This window comes from Oncorhynchus tshawytscha, linkage group LG18 (genome assembly GCF_018296145.1).
Source record: "Oncorhynchus tshawytscha isolate Ot180627B linkage group LG18, Otsh_v2.0, whole genome shotgun sequence".
In the NCBI taxonomy this organism is placed as follows: domain Eukaryota; kingdom Metazoa; phylum Chordata; class Actinopteri; order Salmoniformes; family Salmonidae; genus Oncorhynchus; species Oncorhynchus tshawytscha.
In genome coordinates this window covers 23,293,612-23,314,338 of record NC_056446.1, presented here as the reverse complement: position 1 = coordinate 23,314,338, position 20,727 = coordinate 23,293,612, and the positions used below count along the sequence as shown (strand labels likewise).

General features: G+C 46.3%; 3 protein-coding genes across 7 annotated transcripts in view; all 3 read right to left on the bottom strand.

Annotated features, from left to right (window-relative positions):
* syne1a (spectrin repeat containing, nuclear envelope 1a) overlaps positions 1–10,850 on the bottom strand; it is a 132,844-nt gene extending 121,994 nt beyond the window's left edge. For all 5 annotated transcript variants that reach the window (XM_042300843.1, XM_042300844.1, XM_042300845.1 and 2 more), the window contains exons 1-17: positions 10,709–10,850; positions 9,875–10,542; positions 9,548–9,727; positions 9,141–9,294; positions 8,706–8,864; positions 7,928–8,110; positions 7,696–7,797; positions 7,379–7,582; positions 6,893–7,100; positions 5,885–5,997; positions 5,558–5,763; positions 5,169–5,330; positions 4,680–4,959; positions 4,198–4,373; positions 2,820–3,129; positions 2,545–2,709; positions 372–731 (exon numbers count right to left, since the gene is read on the bottom strand). In XM_042300843.1, coding sequence (XP_042156777.1) covers positions 372–731; positions 2,545–2,709; positions 2,820–3,129; positions 4,198–4,373; positions 4,680–4,959; positions 5,169–5,330; positions 5,558–5,763; positions 5,885–5,997; positions 6,893–7,100; positions 7,379–7,582; positions 7,696–7,797; positions 7,928–8,110; positions 8,706–8,864; positions 9,141–9,294; positions 9,548–9,727; positions 9,875–10,059 — 3,147 coding nt within the window. In that variant the 5' untranslated portion in view covers positions 10,060–10,542; positions 10,709–10,850. The remainder of the gene's footprint in view (positions 1–371; positions 732–2,544; positions 2,710–2,819; positions 3,130–4,197; positions 4,374–4,679; positions 4,960–5,168; positions 5,331–5,557; positions 5,764–5,884; positions 5,998–6,892; positions 7,101–7,378; positions 7,583–7,695; positions 7,798–7,927; positions 8,111–8,705; positions 8,865–9,140; positions 9,295–9,547; positions 9,728–9,874; positions 10,543–10,708) is intronic.
* LOC121839924 (nesprin-1-like) lies at positions 10,700–15,878 on the bottom strand. Its single transcript, XM_042300508.1, has 9 exons — positions 15,867–15,878; positions 15,031–15,191; positions 14,658–14,811; positions 13,980–14,207; positions 13,691–13,789; positions 13,325–13,512; positions 11,256–11,379; positions 11,003–11,169; positions 10,700–10,862 (listed from the first exon to the last, which is right to left on the bottom strand). Exons 1-9 carry the CDS (start codon positions 15,876–15,878, stop codon positions 10,700–10,702), a joined length of 1,296 nt encoding a protein of 431 aa, XP_042156442.1.
* A 3,399-nt stretch (positions 15,879–19,277) lies between these two features.
* The window catches only part of LOC112217375 (nesprin-1-like), a 28,838-nt gene continuing 27,388 nt past the window's right edge, over positions 19,278–20,727 (bottom strand). Inside the window, exons 25-28 of the mRNA XM_042300507.1 lie at positions 20,415–20,620; positions 20,142–20,250; positions 19,703–19,867; positions 19,278–19,472 (exon numbers count right to left, since the gene is read on the bottom strand). Of these exons, the coding sequence (XP_042156441.1) occupies positions 19,278–19,472; positions 19,703–19,867; positions 20,142–20,250; positions 20,415–20,620 (675 nt within the window). The remainder of the gene's footprint in view (positions 19,473–19,702; positions 19,868–20,141; positions 20,251–20,414; positions 20,621–20,727) is intronic.

Here is a 20,727-nt window from a genome sequence, read left to right as displayed (position 1 = left end):
AAGAGAGAGAGAGAAACAGAGAGAGAGAGAGAGAGAGAGAGAGAGAGAGAGAGGGGATTGTAGCTGTCACTCCTAAGTCGTCACATTTACACATTTCATCTGTTTTATGTCTGGATTTACAAATCAAATGGATAATTACTGACAGAGAAATAATGTGTGTGTGTGTGTGTATAGTATGTGTGTGACAACATCGATCAGACTTTCTCTGCCAGCTTTACTGAAAACATTTTCTCACAGCACAAGACAGAGCAAACATGGCTTTGCATTACCTATTGAATAAGGCCCCATCATTATCATTGTTATCATCATCATAGCTCCACCTTGAAGAGCCTTGGTCTACACTACAGTGTACCTTTTAACACAGCCCTTACCTTAGCCTGCTGCCACCCCTCCACTGCCTCCTCCCCACTGCTCCTTCCCTCCGCTCTGCTCAGCTCCTGGCTCCACCCCTTTAGCCGCCCATCAAGCTCCCTAAGCTCCTCCTCCATCCTGGCGGTCAGACGCTCGTACTCCTGCTTCTGCTCTGTTGCCGTGGTGAGGGCCCTTTCCAGGCCGTCGCGGGCTCTCAGGGCGGCCCCCTCCCACTGCTCCAGAGCCTGGGCTAGCGCCCCTAGCTGGCGGTCCATGGCCTCACACCCTCCAGCCGCTGTGTGTTCAGCTGTGGCTCCACTGCTCCGACGCACGCGACTGAGACGATCACGGCCCTCCAGCAACCGACACTCCACCCGCTCCTGATTACGTGAAGGGAAGGAGGGAGGGGGATGGAGGGATGGAGGGAGGGGGGTGGAGGGATGGAGGGAGAGAGGGAGAAGAACAAAAGTTGCTACGGTAACTGGCACTGCTGTCGCAAACGTCTTTGATTCTAATGCTGATTCTATTTAAGGCAGCCTATAGGGTAGGGCTTTTTCCTCCTTATATACCTTACTCTCTCTCTCCCTCCCTCACTGTATCTTCTCACTCATATTATTTCTGTTTCTCCCTCTTATTTTTCCCTCCTTTCCAGCTCCCATTTTCTTCTTCTGCTCTTTTTCTCTCTCTACCACTCATTCACTCTCCTCTTTTCTCTCTCTTCATTTTTCTCTCTCTTCATTTTTCTCTCTCCTCTTTTCTCTGTCTCTCCTCTTTTCTCTCTCTTCATTTTTCTCTCTCCTCTTTTCTCTCTCTCTCCTCTTTTCTCTCTCTTCATTTTTCTCTCTCTTCATTTTTCTCTCTCCTCTTTTCTCTCTCTCTCCTCTTTTCTCTCTCTTCATTTTTCTCTCTCCTCTTTTCTCTCTCTCTCCCCTTTTCTCTCTCCATTTTTCTCTCTCTTTCCTCTTCTCTCTCTCTTCTTTTCTCTCTCTCCCCCTCTCTCTTGCTCAGATTGGAGTGGCTGGAGAGGCAGAGAGTGTGAAAAGCTAACACTTTAGTGTGATAGCAGCAACCTGATGGAGGGAATAAAAGAGGAAAGCCACATTCAGGCGCCAACGGGGAGAAATTACCACTTTGAGTGCTCACACAAATAGAAATGCAGCAGTTACTGTGTATACAGTACAGGGAACTACATGCATTTATATTTCTGTTTCATAAAAAAACACACACACACACACACACACACACACACACACACACACACACACACACACACACACACACACACACACACACACACACACACACACACATACACACACACACACACACACACACACACACACACACACACACACACACACACACACACACACACACATACACACACACACACGGCACACACACACGGCACACACACACACACACACACACACACACACACACACACACACACACACACACACGGCACACACACACACACACGGCACACACACACACACACACACACACACACACACACACACACACACACACACACACACACACACACACACACACACACACACACACACACACACACACACATACACACACACACACACACACACACACACACACACACTTATAATGTGATCATTGAGACCCAGCGTGTGAATAAAAATGCAAATCAATATGTTCGCACACATTTTTTCGCCTCTGTAATTGCAGAAGGAGGGATCGACTAACAGGGGGAAATGTGAACAGCAATTCTCTTGTTCCTTTTCACAGGATATTTGAACAATTGAGCCGTCAGAAATGTGTGGAGTACGAAATAGAATATGTCTCACTTGATGTATTTAACAAACTCCACTCTAATGTATCAATAGTTTTGGATGAGAGGCTCTGTTTAATGAGTAAATTAACATGTAGACATTCTATGACAAGAAGCACAAGGTTGTCTAGAGAGATTTATGTATTTACATTTATGTAGTTCTGTCCTTGAGTTGATCTTGCCTGTTAACGTACTACATTATGCTCTATATTTTTGTGGACCCCAGAAAGAGTAGCTGCTGCTATCGCCACAGCAACTGGGGGGGGATCCTAATAAAATACCAAATACTAAAAGCTTAGCTAGTGCAGGTGATGAGTTAGGGAAGTAAAGTGGCTAGGGGTTGATTTAGGACCAGGGTATCGTGTATTCTGGAGTCCTCTTACCCGCACTTCTGATAGCCTCCTCTGTAAAGAGACGGAGTCTCCCAATGTATCAGACCAGCGCTGTAGTTCCTCCCCTGCTGACATCAGCCAATCAGTGAGCTCCCTCACAGTCTCCAGGTACTGCTGGTGTTCCCTGACCACGCCCTCTGATAGTCCCACCCTCTCCTAAAGGATAGGGACAGTCACAAGCATCAATCATCTTAACCAACGGTTCCCCAAAACAACAACATTGGTCAAGATGACGATCCAGCCAACACCACAAACAACTTCCTCACCTCTACGAGTGCTATGAGGTCATCAAACTGCCCCTGCAACTCAGCGCGGGCCTCCTGGCTGAAAGCTGCATCCCCGGTCTTCTTGAAGAGCTCTGCCGCCCTCTCCTCCAGACTGGATAGGGACCCCTGGTGTTCCTGGAGGTCAGCCAGCAGGGTCTGCAGTCTCTCCAGCTGGGAAGCCTTCTCTCTGAGGCCAGGCTGGGGGATGAGAGGGCCACATATGTCCCCCTCCACTGCCTCCAACCAGCACTGCAGCTGGGCCTCACTGTCCAGGTAACACCCCCACTGGGCCACCGTCCACTCCAGACGACTAGGAGAGATGAGACGTAGGGAATAATACAGAGGTGAGATATATTGTAGATGTGTATTAAAATGTAGACAAATATACAGGCACATTTTATTAGATGGATATAAGAGATATATCACACACACACACACACACACACACGGCACACACACACACACGGCACACACACACACACACACACACACACACACACACACACACACACACACACACACACACACACACACACACACACACACACACACACACACACACACACACACATACACACACATACACAAACTGCCACCCTTTGGCTCCCACTAAAAACCCTCCCCTCCTTAAACACACACATACACACACCCCATGTGAGATCCCTCTTGCTTGCCATCCTCCATTTAGTCCCTAATGAGATCAATCAATTCTAGCAGGAGGGGCAATAACCACTCAATTAACACACACACACACACACGACAGACACATACACAAAGAGACAAATACTTCTCATTATGTTTGGAACCTAATTGTAATTAATGGTATTTAGACATAAATATGATATGATGAATACAATCCAGAAGAGATCGCTAACACAGGTGGTCTTAAACCACATCTAAGGGTGTGGCATTTGGAAACTCAATCTAACAAAGCCAAAGTCAAGTGGTGATTTAATAGGATAAATCTATTAGACGTTAATGTTATTGTGGCTGGTCCCATTCCCAGCAGCCTCCAAGCCTGGCAAGCAAGAATAAGCCAACACTGACCATCAGCTGAAGTGAGGTAAAATCTCAAGATTACAAAACAATCTTTAGGTTATGTTATGGTTATTATCAGATTACTTTAAGTTTGACATTGTGAATGGAATCAATCAAATGTATTTATAAAGCCCATTTTACATCCGCTGATGTCACAAAGTGCTGTACAGAAACCCAGCCTAAAACCACAAACTGCAAGCAATGCAGATGTAGAAGCACGGTGGCTAGGAAAAACTCCCCAGAAAGGCCGGAGCCTAGGAAAAAACCTAAAGATGAACCAGGCTCTGAGGGGTGGCCAGTCTTCTGGCTGTGCCGGGTTGAGACGTGGAAGGGTCACTACCTGTGGCAGCTCATGGCAGTCACCAGCAGCGTGGCCCACACGTCCTCCACTTCCTGCAGCTGAGAGCGGATCACTTCCTGTCCCGCCACTGCACTGTTGCTCCTGATGGCCAATTCACCCTTCCCCACCGCCATGTTCAACTTCACCTCGCCCTCACCCTTCAGAAGCAGGATGTCCTGAATGGATCAACAATAGGGTCAGAGGGGACGATCAGTATTATAGTACTGTGTTCAGGCAGGAAGACTTCCTGTACAGAAGTAAACAACAGCGCTCTCTTGTGTCTGATCGAAGATCTGCAGCATTGTATTACTCCAGTCACAGGGTGTGTGGGTGTGTATGCAGAATGCGGAGAGTGTGTGAAAGGATGTGTAAATCAACAAATGTCTTAAATGTGTGTCCGAGTGTGTGTGTGTCCGAGTGAGTGAGTGTATGTGTGTGTGTGTGTGTGTGTGTGTGTGTGGCACAGCTCCCTCCTTACGTACCTGCACTTGCTCCAGCCTCTCTTCCAGCTCCTTTTTGTTGCCCATAGTGCTGCCCAGACTTCCCAGACGCTCCTGGATGTCCTCCAGCCAAAGCCACACCCCATGCAGGGTCTCTCCGAATGCCTGGCTCTCAAGGCACCCTCTCAGGCGCTCCCTGGTCCCCTGCAGCAAGGTCTGGTGGTGGGTCTGGAGCTGGGCTGTGGCCTTCACCTCCCCTCCACAGCCTCGACCTGCCTCACGCAGAGACTGGGCTTCCTGGCTGAGACGATCCAGAGAACTCCTTGGGGGAGAGAGAGATGGTAAAGCAACATCTTAAAGTGAATTAATGACTGACTAGCATACAGTGCGTGTATATACAGTATGTCAGTTACCGATAATTAAATATAACAACATTACAGCAACATGTACCACCACCATGCCTTATCAAGATGAATGACTCATCTCAGTGCTATTTACGGCTCTTTAGTTTAGAATACAACACACACAAACCTCTTTGTCAGCAGCTTTCTGTGGATCTCTTCCACTCTTTCCAGCTCGTCAGTGCTGTCAGGGACTCCTGGCTGCTCCTCTCCCCCCAGAGGAGGCTCTCTCTTCAGGCTACGCTCCATCTGTTCCAGCCAGTCCCTTAGTCCCTCCACACGGCCCTCAAACCTGAGAAAGCGGAACAGTGCCAAAATATGACGACTACAACTAAAACAAGTCAAGTTAGTTAGCTAGTTAGAACACTTTGATATCCTTTGGGAAATGATCTAGCATCATCACACAACACAACAACGTCATTCTTCTACATTCTCAGAATAAACAGGGTTATTTGTGTTACACAAACTCACACTTACAATACTGGTAGGACAATCTATTCTAGCAGGAGGAGCACTCACTCTGTCAGTAGGGTGATTCCCTCCTCCAGGTCTTGTTGGGTCTGTCTGCACCCCTCCTTGTACCCCTCCCAGTCCCTCTGGCAGGAGGAGAGGCGCTCCTGCACCTGTCCCGACCCCGCCTTAGGCAGGTGGAGCAGCAGCCTCTCTGCCTCACCACACACCTGACCAAGGTGCTGCTCGCCCTCCTCCACACGCTCCTGCGCCACCTGGGGGTCAGGAAGGGAAGGGTGGTGAATAGTTTAGAGCGGTACTAAAGCAGTATGGCATAGACTAACACAGTAGCAACAATAATGTTAACACATAACAGTTAACTATGATTGACAGTACCTTTAGCCTCTCCACCTTGTTTCCCAGGGAGGTGACATCTCCTGATTGGTCAGAACATTCTTTTAGCTCCGCCTTCCGTTCAGAGAGCCAGGAGTTAAACTCTTGAACGACATCTGCTCAGATGGAAAGAACAAATGAAATAGAAATAGAATGAGAACAGAAGAGAGAAGGAGTGAGAGGATGAGTAAGGGAGAAAATATGGTTGACAAGGTGAAGGGGAAGGAGAATCGAGGCGGATAGAGAGTAGAGGGAGAAAGGGAGAGATTGTGTCAGCGAACAAGGGAGGGCGAGGGAGGAGAGATGCTGTCAGGCAGATGGGATGTGTGGGTGTGTCTGCATGGTGCGGCACATGGTTGCCTTGGCAACAATCCCAAATGACTCCCCTGAGAGCACCGGTGACGAGAGCAACATTACTCTCAGAGGCACAGGTGTGTGTGCGTGGTGCGTGGTGCGTGTGTGTGTGCGTGGTGCGTGTGTGTGTGTGCGTGGTGCGTGTGTGTGTGCGTGGTGCGTGTGTGTGTGCGTGTGTACCAGACAGTGTGTCAGTGCAGTTTGAGTGTGCCCTGGGGAAAGGCTAATCAAAATGCAATCTAAGGCACCAGTAGCTTTCAAAAGCAACATGTGATGCTATATGGTACAGATAAAAGGTCTTTACAGGGATCAATCTGTCCTGACTCCTCTAAGTATGTATGAGGCAGTATAACGCAGCCTTCATTCCATCCCCAGTGTCCTGAGCTATTTTATCATGTCAACTCCTCCTTGGTGTTTTCATGTGTCCTACTTTATGCAATCTATTCGTACATTGTCTCCTAGCTGCTCTGCTATTGTCCATCCACAGAGTCTGTACACAGTAATACAAGCAAGGGTTACAATGAAGAGGGGGCCATTTGGATGGGAGAGAGCAAACTGTGGGAATTGAGTTCATATCTATTTGAAACTTACAAAGGGAAATCCACCTTTATAACCTAAACATATCAGCACAAAACCCCAATTTAACCCTCTGCTCACTGTTGAAACGTAGCTGCAGTGCGTCCTGCAGAGTCCCGCGGGTCCTGGAGCTGAGCTGTGCTGCAGCCTCGGTCCTCTTGGCCAGCAGGGTGAGGTCAGAGGACATATGGGTCAGCTCTTGGGAGGGGTGGGACCTACAGAGTGAACTAAGCGTCTCCCTGGCCATGTCTATATCACCCCTCTGCTGCTGGAGGGCACTTTGGAGATCCTGGGGAGGGGGAAGGGGAGAAAGGGTATTGACTGTCACTCAGGGGTGGCTAGAAATAGAATTCAATATAATCTATTTTTACTAGCTTAGGATAGTAAATAACATACCTACAATTGTATTTGAATGGATTTCTGTGAGCATTGAAAGTGATAAACAGACAAATTCACCATTTGTCAAAGTTCTATCCAGTCTCTATAAAACTGAGAGTCTGGGAAGGAAACTCCTTCCATCAACGTGTGATATTCTGCTTGGTTGAAATGGAAAGGGTAATATTATACCTTGACTTGAATCATATCCTCTGGTCCGGAGGGTTCCGTCAGGTCAGACAGGGAGCTCTCCACGGTCTCCAGCCGCTCGGCCATCTGGGACATGAGGTCCTCCAGGCGCTGCTTCTGGAAGCTGAAGTAGGTCAGAGAATGTCTGGCCTGGTCAAACACCTCCTGGGCATGACTGATCTTCTTCCTCAGGTCACACTCCATCACCTGAGAGAGACAGGGAGACATATGGTTGACATTCTCCACATGTTGCATGGTTAAGTCTCTTTTTTGCTGAGGATAACTTGTTGAATATCATGACCTCTGAACCTAAAACTCACCTGCAGCTGGATGGGTGTCTCCTGGAGCTTGGCCAGGTCCTGGAGCTTGGTCAGCCTCTCCTGCAAGGCATCCAGCCTCTGTTCTCTCATCTCCACCTCCGCCTGTTACAACATAGCAAGAGACTCTTTCAGCTGGCATCCTTTGATTTGATTTTTACATTAGGTCTCGCAACAGTGAACAATGTGATGATCTTCATCCATACTAGGACTAGACTGCTCAGCTTGGTCTAACCTGGAAAGTGGCAAGGTGTGTTTCTGTCCCCTGCTTGTCACTAAGATTGGCCACACCCTCAGTGAGGTCAGCGATGGAGGCTGCTGCCCATTGGTCGATATCCCGTTCCATGGTCTTAAGGTCATCCCATAGGGACACACAATGGCCTAGTCTCTCAGCGTTGGTCTGGATCCTCTCTGATACCTACAGGACAGGACAGGCCAATAAATGTACCATTTATATACCTGCTAGGGGTGCCAGGTAGCTTAGTGGTTAGAGCATTGGGCCAGTGCCAGTAACAGAGCTGACCAGGTAAAAATCTGTCGTTCTACCCCTGAACAAGGCAGTTAACCCACTGTTCCCCGGTAGGCCGTCATTGTAAATAAGAGTTTGTTCTTAACTGACTTTCACAGTTAAATAAAGGTTAAATAAAAAAACATCAGCTTTCAGGATCTGTCTCTGTCTCTTGAGTTATTGGCCTGTAATTAAGAGAAGGAGATAGAGAGAAAGTTTTCAAGAGGTAGTGAGATAAAGATAGGGGGGAGAGTGAGAGAGAGAAAGGCAGACAACATGTCTAGACTTGTTGATATTGCACACTCATTTGTGACAGCTGAGCACTCAGGGGAGAGAGAGAGAGACAGAGGGAGAGAAAATGAGAGAGACAAACAAACAAATATGTACAGAGAAAGAGCGAAAGATTGTGATTTAACAATCTGTTGCCTCCAAAGTGAAATACAAAACCATCTACACCCAGAAGAAATTAAACCCTCAGCTCTCTTCCTCATCCTAGCTCCCTCACCTGCAGCCACTGGTCCCTGAGTGTGTCCATGCCTTTCTGGATGCTGTCGGAGCCACAGTGTGGCACGTTTGCCAGCTCTCTCTGCAGGTCCTCTCCTGAACTGATGAACAGGTCCATGTCCTCCTGTCTTCCTCTCAGCTCAGCTATCACTGCCTCGTGCTGTTGAGACAAGAGAGAAAGTGTAATGTTAACACTTCACCACTAGGTGGAAATCACAGCATAGATATTATCCCAAGAGCATCGTAGGCCTACTGTACTATATGAACTATATGACTACACTTTTTCAGACTGTATAAGGCATTGCTATAACTGTATTACAAGCATGTGAAATATTGATATACCTGCTATTGTATCAGTATCATTCATTACAGTACAGTAGATAGGACTCTACTGCTGGAAAATGGTTGGACCACAGTTAATCACAGTGTGACTGACCCGTGAGAGTATTCTCTTGGCCTCCTCTGGGTTGTGGTTGTGGTCAGGCTGGTTGTGAGTGACGGTCAAGGCGTTCTCTACAGTGGAACTGAGGGTGGACCTGAGGGAATGGAAGTGACGTAGCAGCTCCACCAGGAGTCCACACTGCTCCTGACTGGAGGTGGAGAGACAACATTGACAACTTGATGTAACTAAGACGAAACAGGAAACAATCCTCTCTGGACAAAATGGAAAATATGTAGAAAACATTTAGTTAATTGACACAGATGTTGAAACAATGCACCGAGACCCCAGCTACTGCTCCATGTTCATCATAGTGAGCTTACTGACACAATAACAAATGCTGGATCTACTACACCACCCAACCAACCATTCTCTCCCCCACTCCCTCCCTCACCCATCCTCACCCATCAGTGATGATCTTCCTGACGTTCTCCCAGGCTGTTTCCACCAGGCCCACCTCCCTGAGTGCCTCCCCAGCCAGCTCACTGTCTCTCTGGGCCAGCTGGCTTCCCCTCTCCCTCAGCCACTGCTGGGAATGCTGCAGAGACTGAAGCTCATCCTCCAACTGGACAAAGAATCGCAGACTGGGGAGAACAGACGGGGGACAGTGGGGATTTAACTCAATATATTCATCATAGAGTATATAAACCATAAAATGAGATGTAAACAAATGTATTTTGGTTGTATTCTTCCCCTGGCAGTGTCTATATTATGAGAGATATTAGTTGTACCTGTTCTGAAAGGCTTGTACGCTGCTCTCTCTGGCCCCCTCCTGTCTGGCCCTCTCCTCTAGCTCCCTCAGACTCCTCATCACCTCCTCCCTCCTCTTCCTGAAGGAGGTCCACAGTGCCCCCAGGGCCTCCGCCTGGCTCTGCCTCCACCCCAGGCCTCGCTGCACCCCCTCCAGGGCCACCATGAGGGCCACAGCCTGGCCCCTGCACGACGTCCTCCCCTGGCCGGGACCTTGACCCAGACCCCCCTCCCTGGAGCCTTTCCACTCCGCACCACTCAGGTGGAGGTGGGCCTTGCTGAGCCTCCCATCCAACCCCACTGCCTGGGCCTCCAGACGAGCCACATCCCCGGCCACCTCTCCCAGCCCGTGGTGCAGCTCCTCAGCCTTCGAACGGTCCCAGCTCCCCCTGCCCTCCACAGCCTCCCGGAGGCCCCTGACCTCCCCGGCTGCAGCTCCATGGCTCTGGAGGAAGACCCCCAGCTCAGCCAGGCTCTCTCCACGGAGAAGGAGCAGGTGTTGGGCTTCGCTGAGGGGCTGCAGGCAGTCCTCCCTCTGGCCCTGGAGCTGCTGCTGGGCCTCTGGGGAGGAGAAGGAGAGGAGGGAGGACTCTCTCTGCTGCAGGGTCTCTCTCAGGGCTGTCTGCCCCTGGAGGGACTCCTCATGCTCCTGGGAAAGGCAGTGAAGAGTTTAGCCTAAAAATTTCAACATCAACATTCACGTACAAATTCATTATCTATTCTACAGGATCGATCCTTGTCATCTCAAAGGGATACTTGGTGTGTTTATAGCACAATTAAGACACAATTCAGGCAACAAACGTAGTCTAACTCACCTTGACCTGGGTGACAGCAGCCTGCAGGTCAGCTATGTTGACCTGGGAAGTCGTTCTGAGTACAGACAGGAAGTTCTCGCTCCACTGGGTGAGGGTCAGCAGGGCCTCGTCAAAGAGCTCCACCTGAGCCAGGTGTGTCTGCAGCTGCTGCAGCCTGCAGAGGAGAGAGGTGTAAGGGTGTGTGTGCCAAGGGGTAAACTCCTGGATTATGGCCTTGATGGAAATCCTACTTTGGTCATCTGTATATTTACTGTAGGTATGTTATGTCAGGTGGAACACAACACACGTCCTTGCCTTTGTGTTATACTGTTTTTCATTGAGGTGCTTCTCTCCTCCAGCTGTGTAATGTCATCAGTGAGTTCTCTGACCCGCCCCTCTGGTGCTGTAGGGTAGAGACACGCCGCCAAACTCACCACACCCTGCAGAAAAGCTTCATGGGACTGCAAATCACTCTGCATTTCCTGTAATGTCATAAAATATGATTAAATATGTACAATAATTATGATTTAGTTATTGAAATATGATTGTGGATTGATAACACTTTTACCTGTACAGTTTGCAGCTCATTCATCAGCTTTGCTTTGCTTGAAGAGAGGAGTTGAGTGTCTGGACAGCAGACAGACTCACATCTGTCTAACCAGGACCTGAGACTGGAACTCTCCTTCTCATACCTGAGACAAACAGGACAGAGGACACTTTTAAATACCGGACAGGAAATAAGGTCTAGTACAATTGGTAGCAAGAATACTTACCCGATTCACACCTCCCAGTTCATAATATAATATTACTCACTCACTCACTCACTCACACACTGGGTTGTCCTGTCGCAGCAAAATGCCCCCCAAGGGAGGCCAGTTTGGATTTTGCTTCAGACCAATCAAATCACATCCAAAGCAAAACGTCATTGTCAGAAAAACGTGTCTGTTTCTGGTCTGCTTGTGTTGATGTCCTGCAGTAGCTAGCTTGTGTTGATGTCCTGCAGTAGCTAGCTTGTGTTGATGTCCTGCAGTAGCTAGCTTGTGTTGATGTCCTGCAGTAGCTAGCTTGTGTTGATGTCCTGCAGTAGCTAGCTTGCTAAATCAGCCCTTTCCTAAGCCATGGATGGAGAAGGGGATTTGGACTTAATTCTCTGTACAGGCCAATGATTATGACCACGGTTCTGATCTAACCATAGATTTTTATATTGTGCCACTGGCCTGAGATGATTGAAGTTCAATATGTAGCTAGCTAGCTTAGCTGGTTCATTGTTGCCAATGCGAGGAAGTCAGGCTAGCAAGCATTTTAGCTAGGTAGCTTATGACAACAAAAACTAAAAGTGTACTGTATGACAGAGCCATAGATCGTTTTGACAACATGAAAGAGAGGAGGATGGCATTGGAGTTCAACTAGTCTACAAGTAGATTCAAAAAATGTTTTTACTTGTGCACACACAAACACGCAAACACGCAAACACGCAAATACGCAAATACGCACACACGCACACACACACATGCGTGCACACACACACACACACACACACACACACACACACACACACACACACACACACACACAAAGATTAGTACCATGGACAGCCACATGATATTTAGCAACGTTGATTGGACTACATTTCTAAGTTTATTTTCAGTGTATTAAACTAAGCATATATAGCCTTGTTGATTTGATGATGTTTAAATGTTTAAGTGTAAATGGTGCTGGAACAGCGAAGGCAGGGCTCCTGTTGTCTTTGAGCTGACTTGTGGTAACTCTGTGGTTCTAAATCAGTAGTTGTTTAGTAAACTGTGTAAAACATTAACTTGACCATGCTACAGATGATTTAACTGTTGGTATGAAATATTTGCTGTTTTGTGCTGAAACAGACATATGTGTAGTTGAATTTATTCCGCCACTGTGTGACTGTTGTCTTTTTGTTGTCTCTGCCTTATTGTATATCACGGTGGCGTATGAACGAATGCGTTATAGGGCAAACAATGCAATTATCACAACATAGGTTGTAATATGGCTTTTTTACTGGCTTGACTTCCCTAGTGATTTTACCCACACACACACACACACACACACACACACACACACACACACACACACACACACACACACACCCTTCCATTATGATTGGGAAGGCCATGTCTGTGTGTTACTGCTGTCTGTCAATGACAGGGACATAAAGGGACAGTCCTATCTCTCTACAGCACCCAGTACTGCACTACTAATCCCCAATACAAAACCTCCAGGGTACCAGATGAGGTCTCCTGTATACACACACACACACACACACACACACACACACACACACACACACACACACACACACACACACACACACACACACACACACACACACACACACACACACACACACACACACACACACACACTCACACACACACACACACAGACACACACACACACACACACACACAGACACACACACAGACACACACACACACACACACACACACACACACACACACACACACACACAGACATGCATACACACACAAACACACACACGCACGCACACACACAGACATGTATACACACATGCACACACGCACAGACACAGACACACACAGGTGTACGCATGCACAAACACACACAAACACATTGTCTCCTTACTTTTGCCATAGTACCAGCAGTTTCTCCAGTGTAGCCTGTTTCTCTGCAGCCTGCTCTATGTATTCTCCCTGGTCCTTCTGGAGGTTAGCCACCTCTCCCTCCAGCAGATCCCCTTTACCCAGCCTCTTTTTCCCCAAGCACAGAGCCAGCAGCCTGGGCTTCAGCTGCTCCAAGGCCTGGACTACGTCCTGGAAGAATTGCCAACATACAAATGTAATGTACGCACAAACAAATGTGACTACCATATCTTATCCTATCGGTCATAACATGATACACATATGTCATATGCAATAATGTTTGTTGATATAACAGTGTAGACACATTATATTGTAGTACAGCATGCTGAGAAAGAGGGACATTCTGCACCATATGGTCCTGGAGAACTCTGTAGGTCTCTGAGGAGGATGTACAGCAGGTGATGGTGATGTCCAGCTTCTCTTTGAGGTCAACCATCGTTGTCTTCACCTGATGAAGACATCATTGAAAATTACCACTTACTACACTGTACTAACACATATATCATTTACAGTAAACCAGATATAATGTCCAAATCTTAACTTGAGATAAGTGTACGAAACGTGGACTTTTGCATCATGCATTAAAGTCAGTGGGAGATTGCCGTGGAAATTCTAGTCACCATAGAGGTTTGTGTCACCTGTTCCAGGTTGTTGTTAAACCTCTGCCTGCAGGTGGCGCTCTGGTTGAGCTGTCCCCCCAGCTGCTCTACGTTCTCCTTCAGCTCCTCCCAGTACCGCTCCATCTGAGCCAGCCGCGCCCGGATATGCCCCGCCTCCCCAGGGGTCACAAACCCTGACAGAGCCTCTGACTCCGCCTCCAGGTGGGACAAGATGGCTGCCCTCTCTTCTAGTCTTGCTCCAACAAACTGAGAAAGAAAGAAAGTGAGAAGCAAGAGAGAGAGAGAAAGAGAGAGAGAGAGAGAGAGAGAGAGAGAGAGACAGAGAGAGAGAGAGAGAGACAGAGAGACAGAGAGAAAGGGGGAGACAGATAGAGAGTGAGAGATACAAGTCAAAGTAGATCCCAATAGGGCTATTAGATCAGTCTCTACAGTCCCTGTTCACATACTATCTGAAACCTGTGTGTAGAAACTGGGACCCACAGTGGTAAAGACTGCTGCAGGGCATTCATTAAACAGTCATCCAAGTGATGCTCTGATCGTGATCAAAGCACAGACTACTTCTTGTCTCTATGTAATGGAGTGTGAATGGAAGGGAGGAATAGTATAAAGGATAGTATGACACTGTGATAATAAACTGCCTTTCTCCCACACACACACACGCAAGCACATATATACACACACACACACACATCATACCTCCACTGTGCTGATGTGTTTATCAAGGGGGTCTGAGGAGGAATTGGAGTCCACAGTGTCCAGCTCTCGCTCCCTCTCTGAGATCCAGGAGAAGGCCTCTGACTCCCTGATGAAACGCTCCCACCAAACACACACCATCTCCAGCATGTCAACACTGCAAAACAAGGACAGGAGAAGAGTCATAATCTGGAACAGACACGTGCTCACACACATACACAAACACAGACACACACACACACACACACACACACACACACACACACCCAACCATTCCACTACAGTATTGCTACAACTGAATAGGATGAAACCGAAAAAAATACTGTGCATGTGAATATATCTAGAAAGTAAGTCAAAAGGAGGGAGACATCCTTACTTCTTCTTGAGGCTGGCCTCCAGTTGTGTGACTTGTTGTGTGGCCTGCTGGGCTTGCTGCTGTAGGAGGGTCTGGTTCTTAGGACCCAACTGAATCTCTGCTGCCTTCCTCGACAGGGAGTCTGTCTGTACCACATACTCCACACTCTTCTTATGGAGCCCCTGCAAACAAATTGATACAGTGCCTTCAGAAAGTGTTCACACCCAATTTACTTTTTCTACATTTTGTTGTGTTACAAAGTGGAATTAAAATGGATTTCATTGTAATTTTTTTGGTCAACGATATATACAAGTATACTTTGTAATGTCAAAATAGAAAGGAAATGATAGCATTTGTTAAAAATTAATGAAAAATAATACACTAATATAACTTCATTAGATGAGTATTCCCCTGAGTAACCCCCTGAGCCAATACATGTTAGAATCACCTTTGGCAGCGATTACAGCTGAGTCTTTCTGGGTAAATCTCTAAGAGCTTTACACACTTGGATTGTGCAACATTTGCCCATTATTCTTTTCAAAATTCTTCAAGCTCTGTCAAATTGTTTGTTGCTCAGTGCTAGACAACCATTTTCAGGTCTTGCCATAGATTTCCAAGCAGATTTAAGTTAAAACTATAACTCGGCCACTCAGAATCATTCACTGCCTTCTTGGTAAGAAACTCCAATGTATATTTGGCCTTGTGTTTTAGGTTATTGTCCTGTTTAAAGGTGAATTCATCTCCCAGTGTCTGGTGGAAAGCAGACTGAACCAGGTTTTCCTCAAGGATTTTGCCTGTGCTTATCTCGATACGGTTTATTTTTTATCCTGAAAAACTCCCCAGTCCCTAACGATTACAAGCGTATCCATTACATGATGCAGCCGCCACTATGCTTGGAAATATGAAGAGTGGTACTCAGTATTGTTTTGTTTTTGGATTTGCCTCAAACATAACACTTTGTATTCAGGACAAAAAGTTAATTTCTCTGCCACATTTTTTTGCAGTATTACTTTAGTGCCTTGTTGCAAACAAGATGCATGTTTTGGAGTATTACTTTAGTGCCTTATTGCAAACAGGATGCATGTTTTGGAGTTTTACTTTAGTGCCTTATTGCAAACAGGATGCATGTTTTGGAGTTTTACTTTAGTGCCTTATTGCAAACAAGATGCATGTTTTGGAGTATTACTTTAGTGCCTTATTGCAAACAAGATGCATGTTTTGGAGTATTACTTTAGTGCCTTGTTGCAAACAAGATGCATGTTTTGGAGATTACTTTAGTGCCTTATTGCAAACAGGATGCATGTTTTAGAGTATTACTTTAGTGCCTTATTGCAAACAAGATGCATGTTTTGGAGTATTACTTTAGTGCCTTATTGCAAACAAGATGCATGTTTTGGAGTATTACTTTAGTGCCTTGTTGCAAACAAGATGCATGTTTTGGAGTATTACTTTAGTGCCTTGTTGCAAACAAGATGCATGTTTTGGAGTATTACTTTAGTGCCTTATTGCAAACAGGATGCATGTTTTAGAGTATTACTTTAGTGCCTTATTGCAAACAGGATGCATGTTTTGGAGTTTTACTTTAGTGCCTTATTGCAAACAGGATGCATGTTTTGGAGTTTTACTTTAGTGCCTTATTGCAAACAAGATGCATGTTTTGGAGTATTACTTTAGTGCCTTAGTGCAAACAAGATGCATGTTTTGGAGTATTTTTATTATGTACAGGTTTCCGTCTTTTCGTCTTCTCACTCTGTGTATATTATGTATAGACTTCCTCCTTTTCACTCTGTCATTTAGGTTCGTATTGTGGAGTAACTACAATGTTGTTGATCCATCCTCTGTTTTCTCCTATCAGAGGCAATGCACTCTGTAACTGTTTTAAAGTCACCATTGGCTTCATGGTGAAATCCCTGAGCGGTTTCCTTCCTCTCCGGAAACTGAGTTAGGAAGGACGCCTGTATCTTTGTAGGGACTGGGTGTATTGTTACACCATCCAAAGTGTAATTAAAATTTCACCATGCTCAAAGGGATATTCAATTTCTGCTTCTTTCTTTATCCATCTACCAAGACGTGCCCTTCTCTGCAAGGCATTAAAAACCTCCCTGGTCTTTGTGATTGAATCTGTGTTTTAAATTCTCTGCCCGACTGAGGGACCTTACAGATAATTGTATATGTGGGGTACAGAGATGAGGTAGTCATTCAAGGTAGTTCATGTTAACACTATTATTACACACAGAGTGAGTCCATAAAAGTTATTTTGTGACTTGTTAAGCTAATTTTTACTTCTAAACTTGTTTAGGCTTGTCATAACAAAAAGGTTGAATATATAATGACTCAAGACATTTCAGCTTTTAATTCTTTATGAATTTGTAAAAATGTCAAAAAACATAATTCGACTTTGACATTCCAGAGTATTGTGTGTAGGCCAGTGACAACAAATCTCAATTTAATATTTTTTTTATTCAGGCTGTAACACAACAAAATGTGGACAAAGTCAAGGAGTGTGAATACTTTCTGAAGGCTCTGTATGTATCATGCATACAGCTGCAAACCGACTAATATACACTGTGCTTGTGGTCATTGTCAATTTTTATGATCATCATTCATTTGAATTTGTATATATGCACAGACGCACACACTGGATGTATCTCTAACAGACTTACCTTGGTACACCCCAGCTCAGTCCTGAGGCTGTCCAGGCTGCTGAAGATGAGTTCCCTCTGTAAGACAGGGCTGGTACTGCTGACAAACTGCCATACTGCCTCTCTCTCTGCGTCAAACTCCTGCCATGCACCCAGAGTCGCCTGAGGATCCCACACAGATATCGTTGAATACAAACACAACATACAGTATGTGGACACACACACACAAGGTTCAGTAGGTTACTTTCTGAATGTAATCTGGTACAGTTACTTGTTATCTGTCCAAAATTGTAATCAGTAAGTAACTTTTGTATTACCCCAAATCAGTAACGTAACCTAATTACTTTAAGTTACTTTTGGATTAGTTTACCTTTTAGAGGCATTAGAAGAAGACAAAAAGGATCCATTAAACACATTTGGTGTGTCATCACAATGGTCTCTGACTTGTGGCCAGACTCAGTCTGGTAGAACAAACTTAAACTTGCACCTTTTTTCAATGATTAATTGAATGTCATTGAGAAAACAGAAAGGAGTCATAATGTATTTTTTTGCAAACATCCTTTCTGAATTTAAAAGTTATCCAAGAAGTAATCATCTAGTTTTTCAAGAGTATCTGTAATCAGATTACAATATTTTTGCTGGTAAAGTAACTGATTACAGGTTGGTTTTTTTTGGACATGTAACTGTAGTTACTCCCCAACCCTGCGCACACATATACACACGCGCGCGTGCGCACACACACACAAACACACTGACAGCCACACCCACACACAAACGGGACAGAAACACATTCCCACAGACACACAGATTTAAACTGATCAATGACAAGGCCGAGAGGGACATGTTTACTTGAAACCCGAGGATATGAAGAAAACGTGTAAGCCAAAAACACAGCACACAGATCAATGGCAAGTTAACATAGGACAAAGACCAATCATTGATCAGGGAAGGTACATGTGCTGAAAGATCAATGGGAAGACATGCATTTCAACACAGCCACGTGTGTGAATACAGTGTAGTTCATCCAGAGACTTGTACCTGCAGATTGTGCTCCTGGGCCCCTACTTTGCGGTCCACCTCTCTGAAAGCACCCTCTAGTTCCCGTAGTGAGCTACTAAGCCCCTCCGCCTTCTGCAGCTGGCGACAGTGAGCGACTAGTAGCTCTGCCTTCTTCCTGTTGGTCTGCAGACGCTTCAGGTGCTGCTGTTGATGCACAGAGAGACAAAGACAGGGAGACAGACACAGAGAGACAAAGACAGGGAGACAGACACAGAGAGACAAAGACAGGGAGACAGACACAGAGAGACAAAGACAGGGAGACAGACACAGAGAGACAAAGACAGGGAGACAGACACAGAGAGACAAAAAATGGAAGTCAGAGAGAAAATCAACGTGTTAAAGAGGATCAGTTTGAGCAAGGAGAAGCACAGAATCGCTAATCTTCTAAGTAGTGTTTTGGGATGCAAGGTGATTTGTATATCAGTGATTCTGATTGTGCAGTCCGACTGCAATGCAATGTAGTCGATCTCAAACACACACAATGGCTTTATGAGACATTATAGTTACACAGTAGGAATGTGTTTTTTAAATTTTTAATTACCACCCCTCCCACAGCCCACCCCTCCCTCAGCCCACCTCTCCCTCAGCCCCTACCTGGTGTATGAGGAGCAGCTGCCTGGCCTCCTCTGGGTTCTCTGCCTCCAGGATCCTGCTGGTCTGCTCCTGAGCCTCCCTCCGAGCCCTGAGAACCTCCTCCAGAGCACAACGCACATCCTCCCTCAGCTCCTCACTGTGGACCCTCACAGACCCCTCCTGACCCCACTGAGACGAAGTGAGCGGAGAGAGGAGGAGAGAGAGGCATGTCCTTAAAACATACTGTATACTGGTATATAACACAGACTAGACCAGCATAATAACATTATAATAGAGTAGGGATCACCAGTTCACTTTATAGATAGGCAAGGAAGTTACAAAGATCAGTCTCTCAATTCTGACCTTCATGACAAGAGGACAATTGTATCGCCATAACTAAAAAAATAAGATGGTTTTACCTCCAAGAGAGAGGAGAGGAGGGCGGTGAGGTCAGAGGAGAGTTTGGCCAGGGCAGCCCTCTGTCTAATAGCCTCCACCTCAGGACTGACCTCTGTCAGTACAGCCAGACGACTATTCAGCCAGGACAGGCTCTCCTCCTGCCCCTCGGCTGCCCTCTGGAGCTCCTATGGGAGGGGGGGTTGGAGGATGAGGGGTAGAAAGGGAGGGGAGATTGAGGAGTAGAGAGGGAGAGGTATGGGATGAAGGGTGAAGGGTAGAAGGAGAGAGGAATGGGTAGACACGGAGATATGAAAAGGGGATAGAGTGGGAGAGATTGAGAGGTATGGGAAGAGGTAGTAGTAAAGATGGAGAGGTTCTGTATCAATGGGGAAATGGAATTCATTGCATTCTTATCTATAACCTCTGTGGTAATTCTGGGATATAGCACATCTTGCTCACCTGGACAGTAGTATCCACCTGTTCCTGGTGGGAGCGATCTCTGGCTCTCTCCCTCAGGAGCCTCACCTGGCTTCTCTGAGACAACAGCCAATCAGAGAGCTCTGAGAACCTGGATCAAGGGGGATTTGTTTCCCTACATTATCACATTATTTATTTACAAGTAAGGTACTTCACATCAGCATAATTAAAAATATATATATTTTTGAGATTGGAGAAACCCTCGTTACTTTGGACAGATTTCTCAGAGAAACGTCTAACTCTGTCCCCTCTCACCTGTCATTCCACTCCCTCCACTGGGAGTGCTGCTGCAGCTTCAGGTGGGTGGCCTCTATCTGACCTTTGACGTCTGCCAGGGCCCTCCTGGTGGAGTCCAGGGTTTGTCTAGCCGAGTCGTTGTCAGGGAGTGTCTGACAGAGCTCCTCCATGTTGCCTATGCTCTTCTCACACACACTGAGAGGTGCTTTCTCCCTGAAGAAGGCCTAAGGATAGACACATAATGGTGTGGTTAGTTAGGGTGAACTCATTCCTGCCCCTCTCTCCCGCCTTCCTTCAATACCTCCCTCACTCTCTCTCCCTCCTTCTCTCA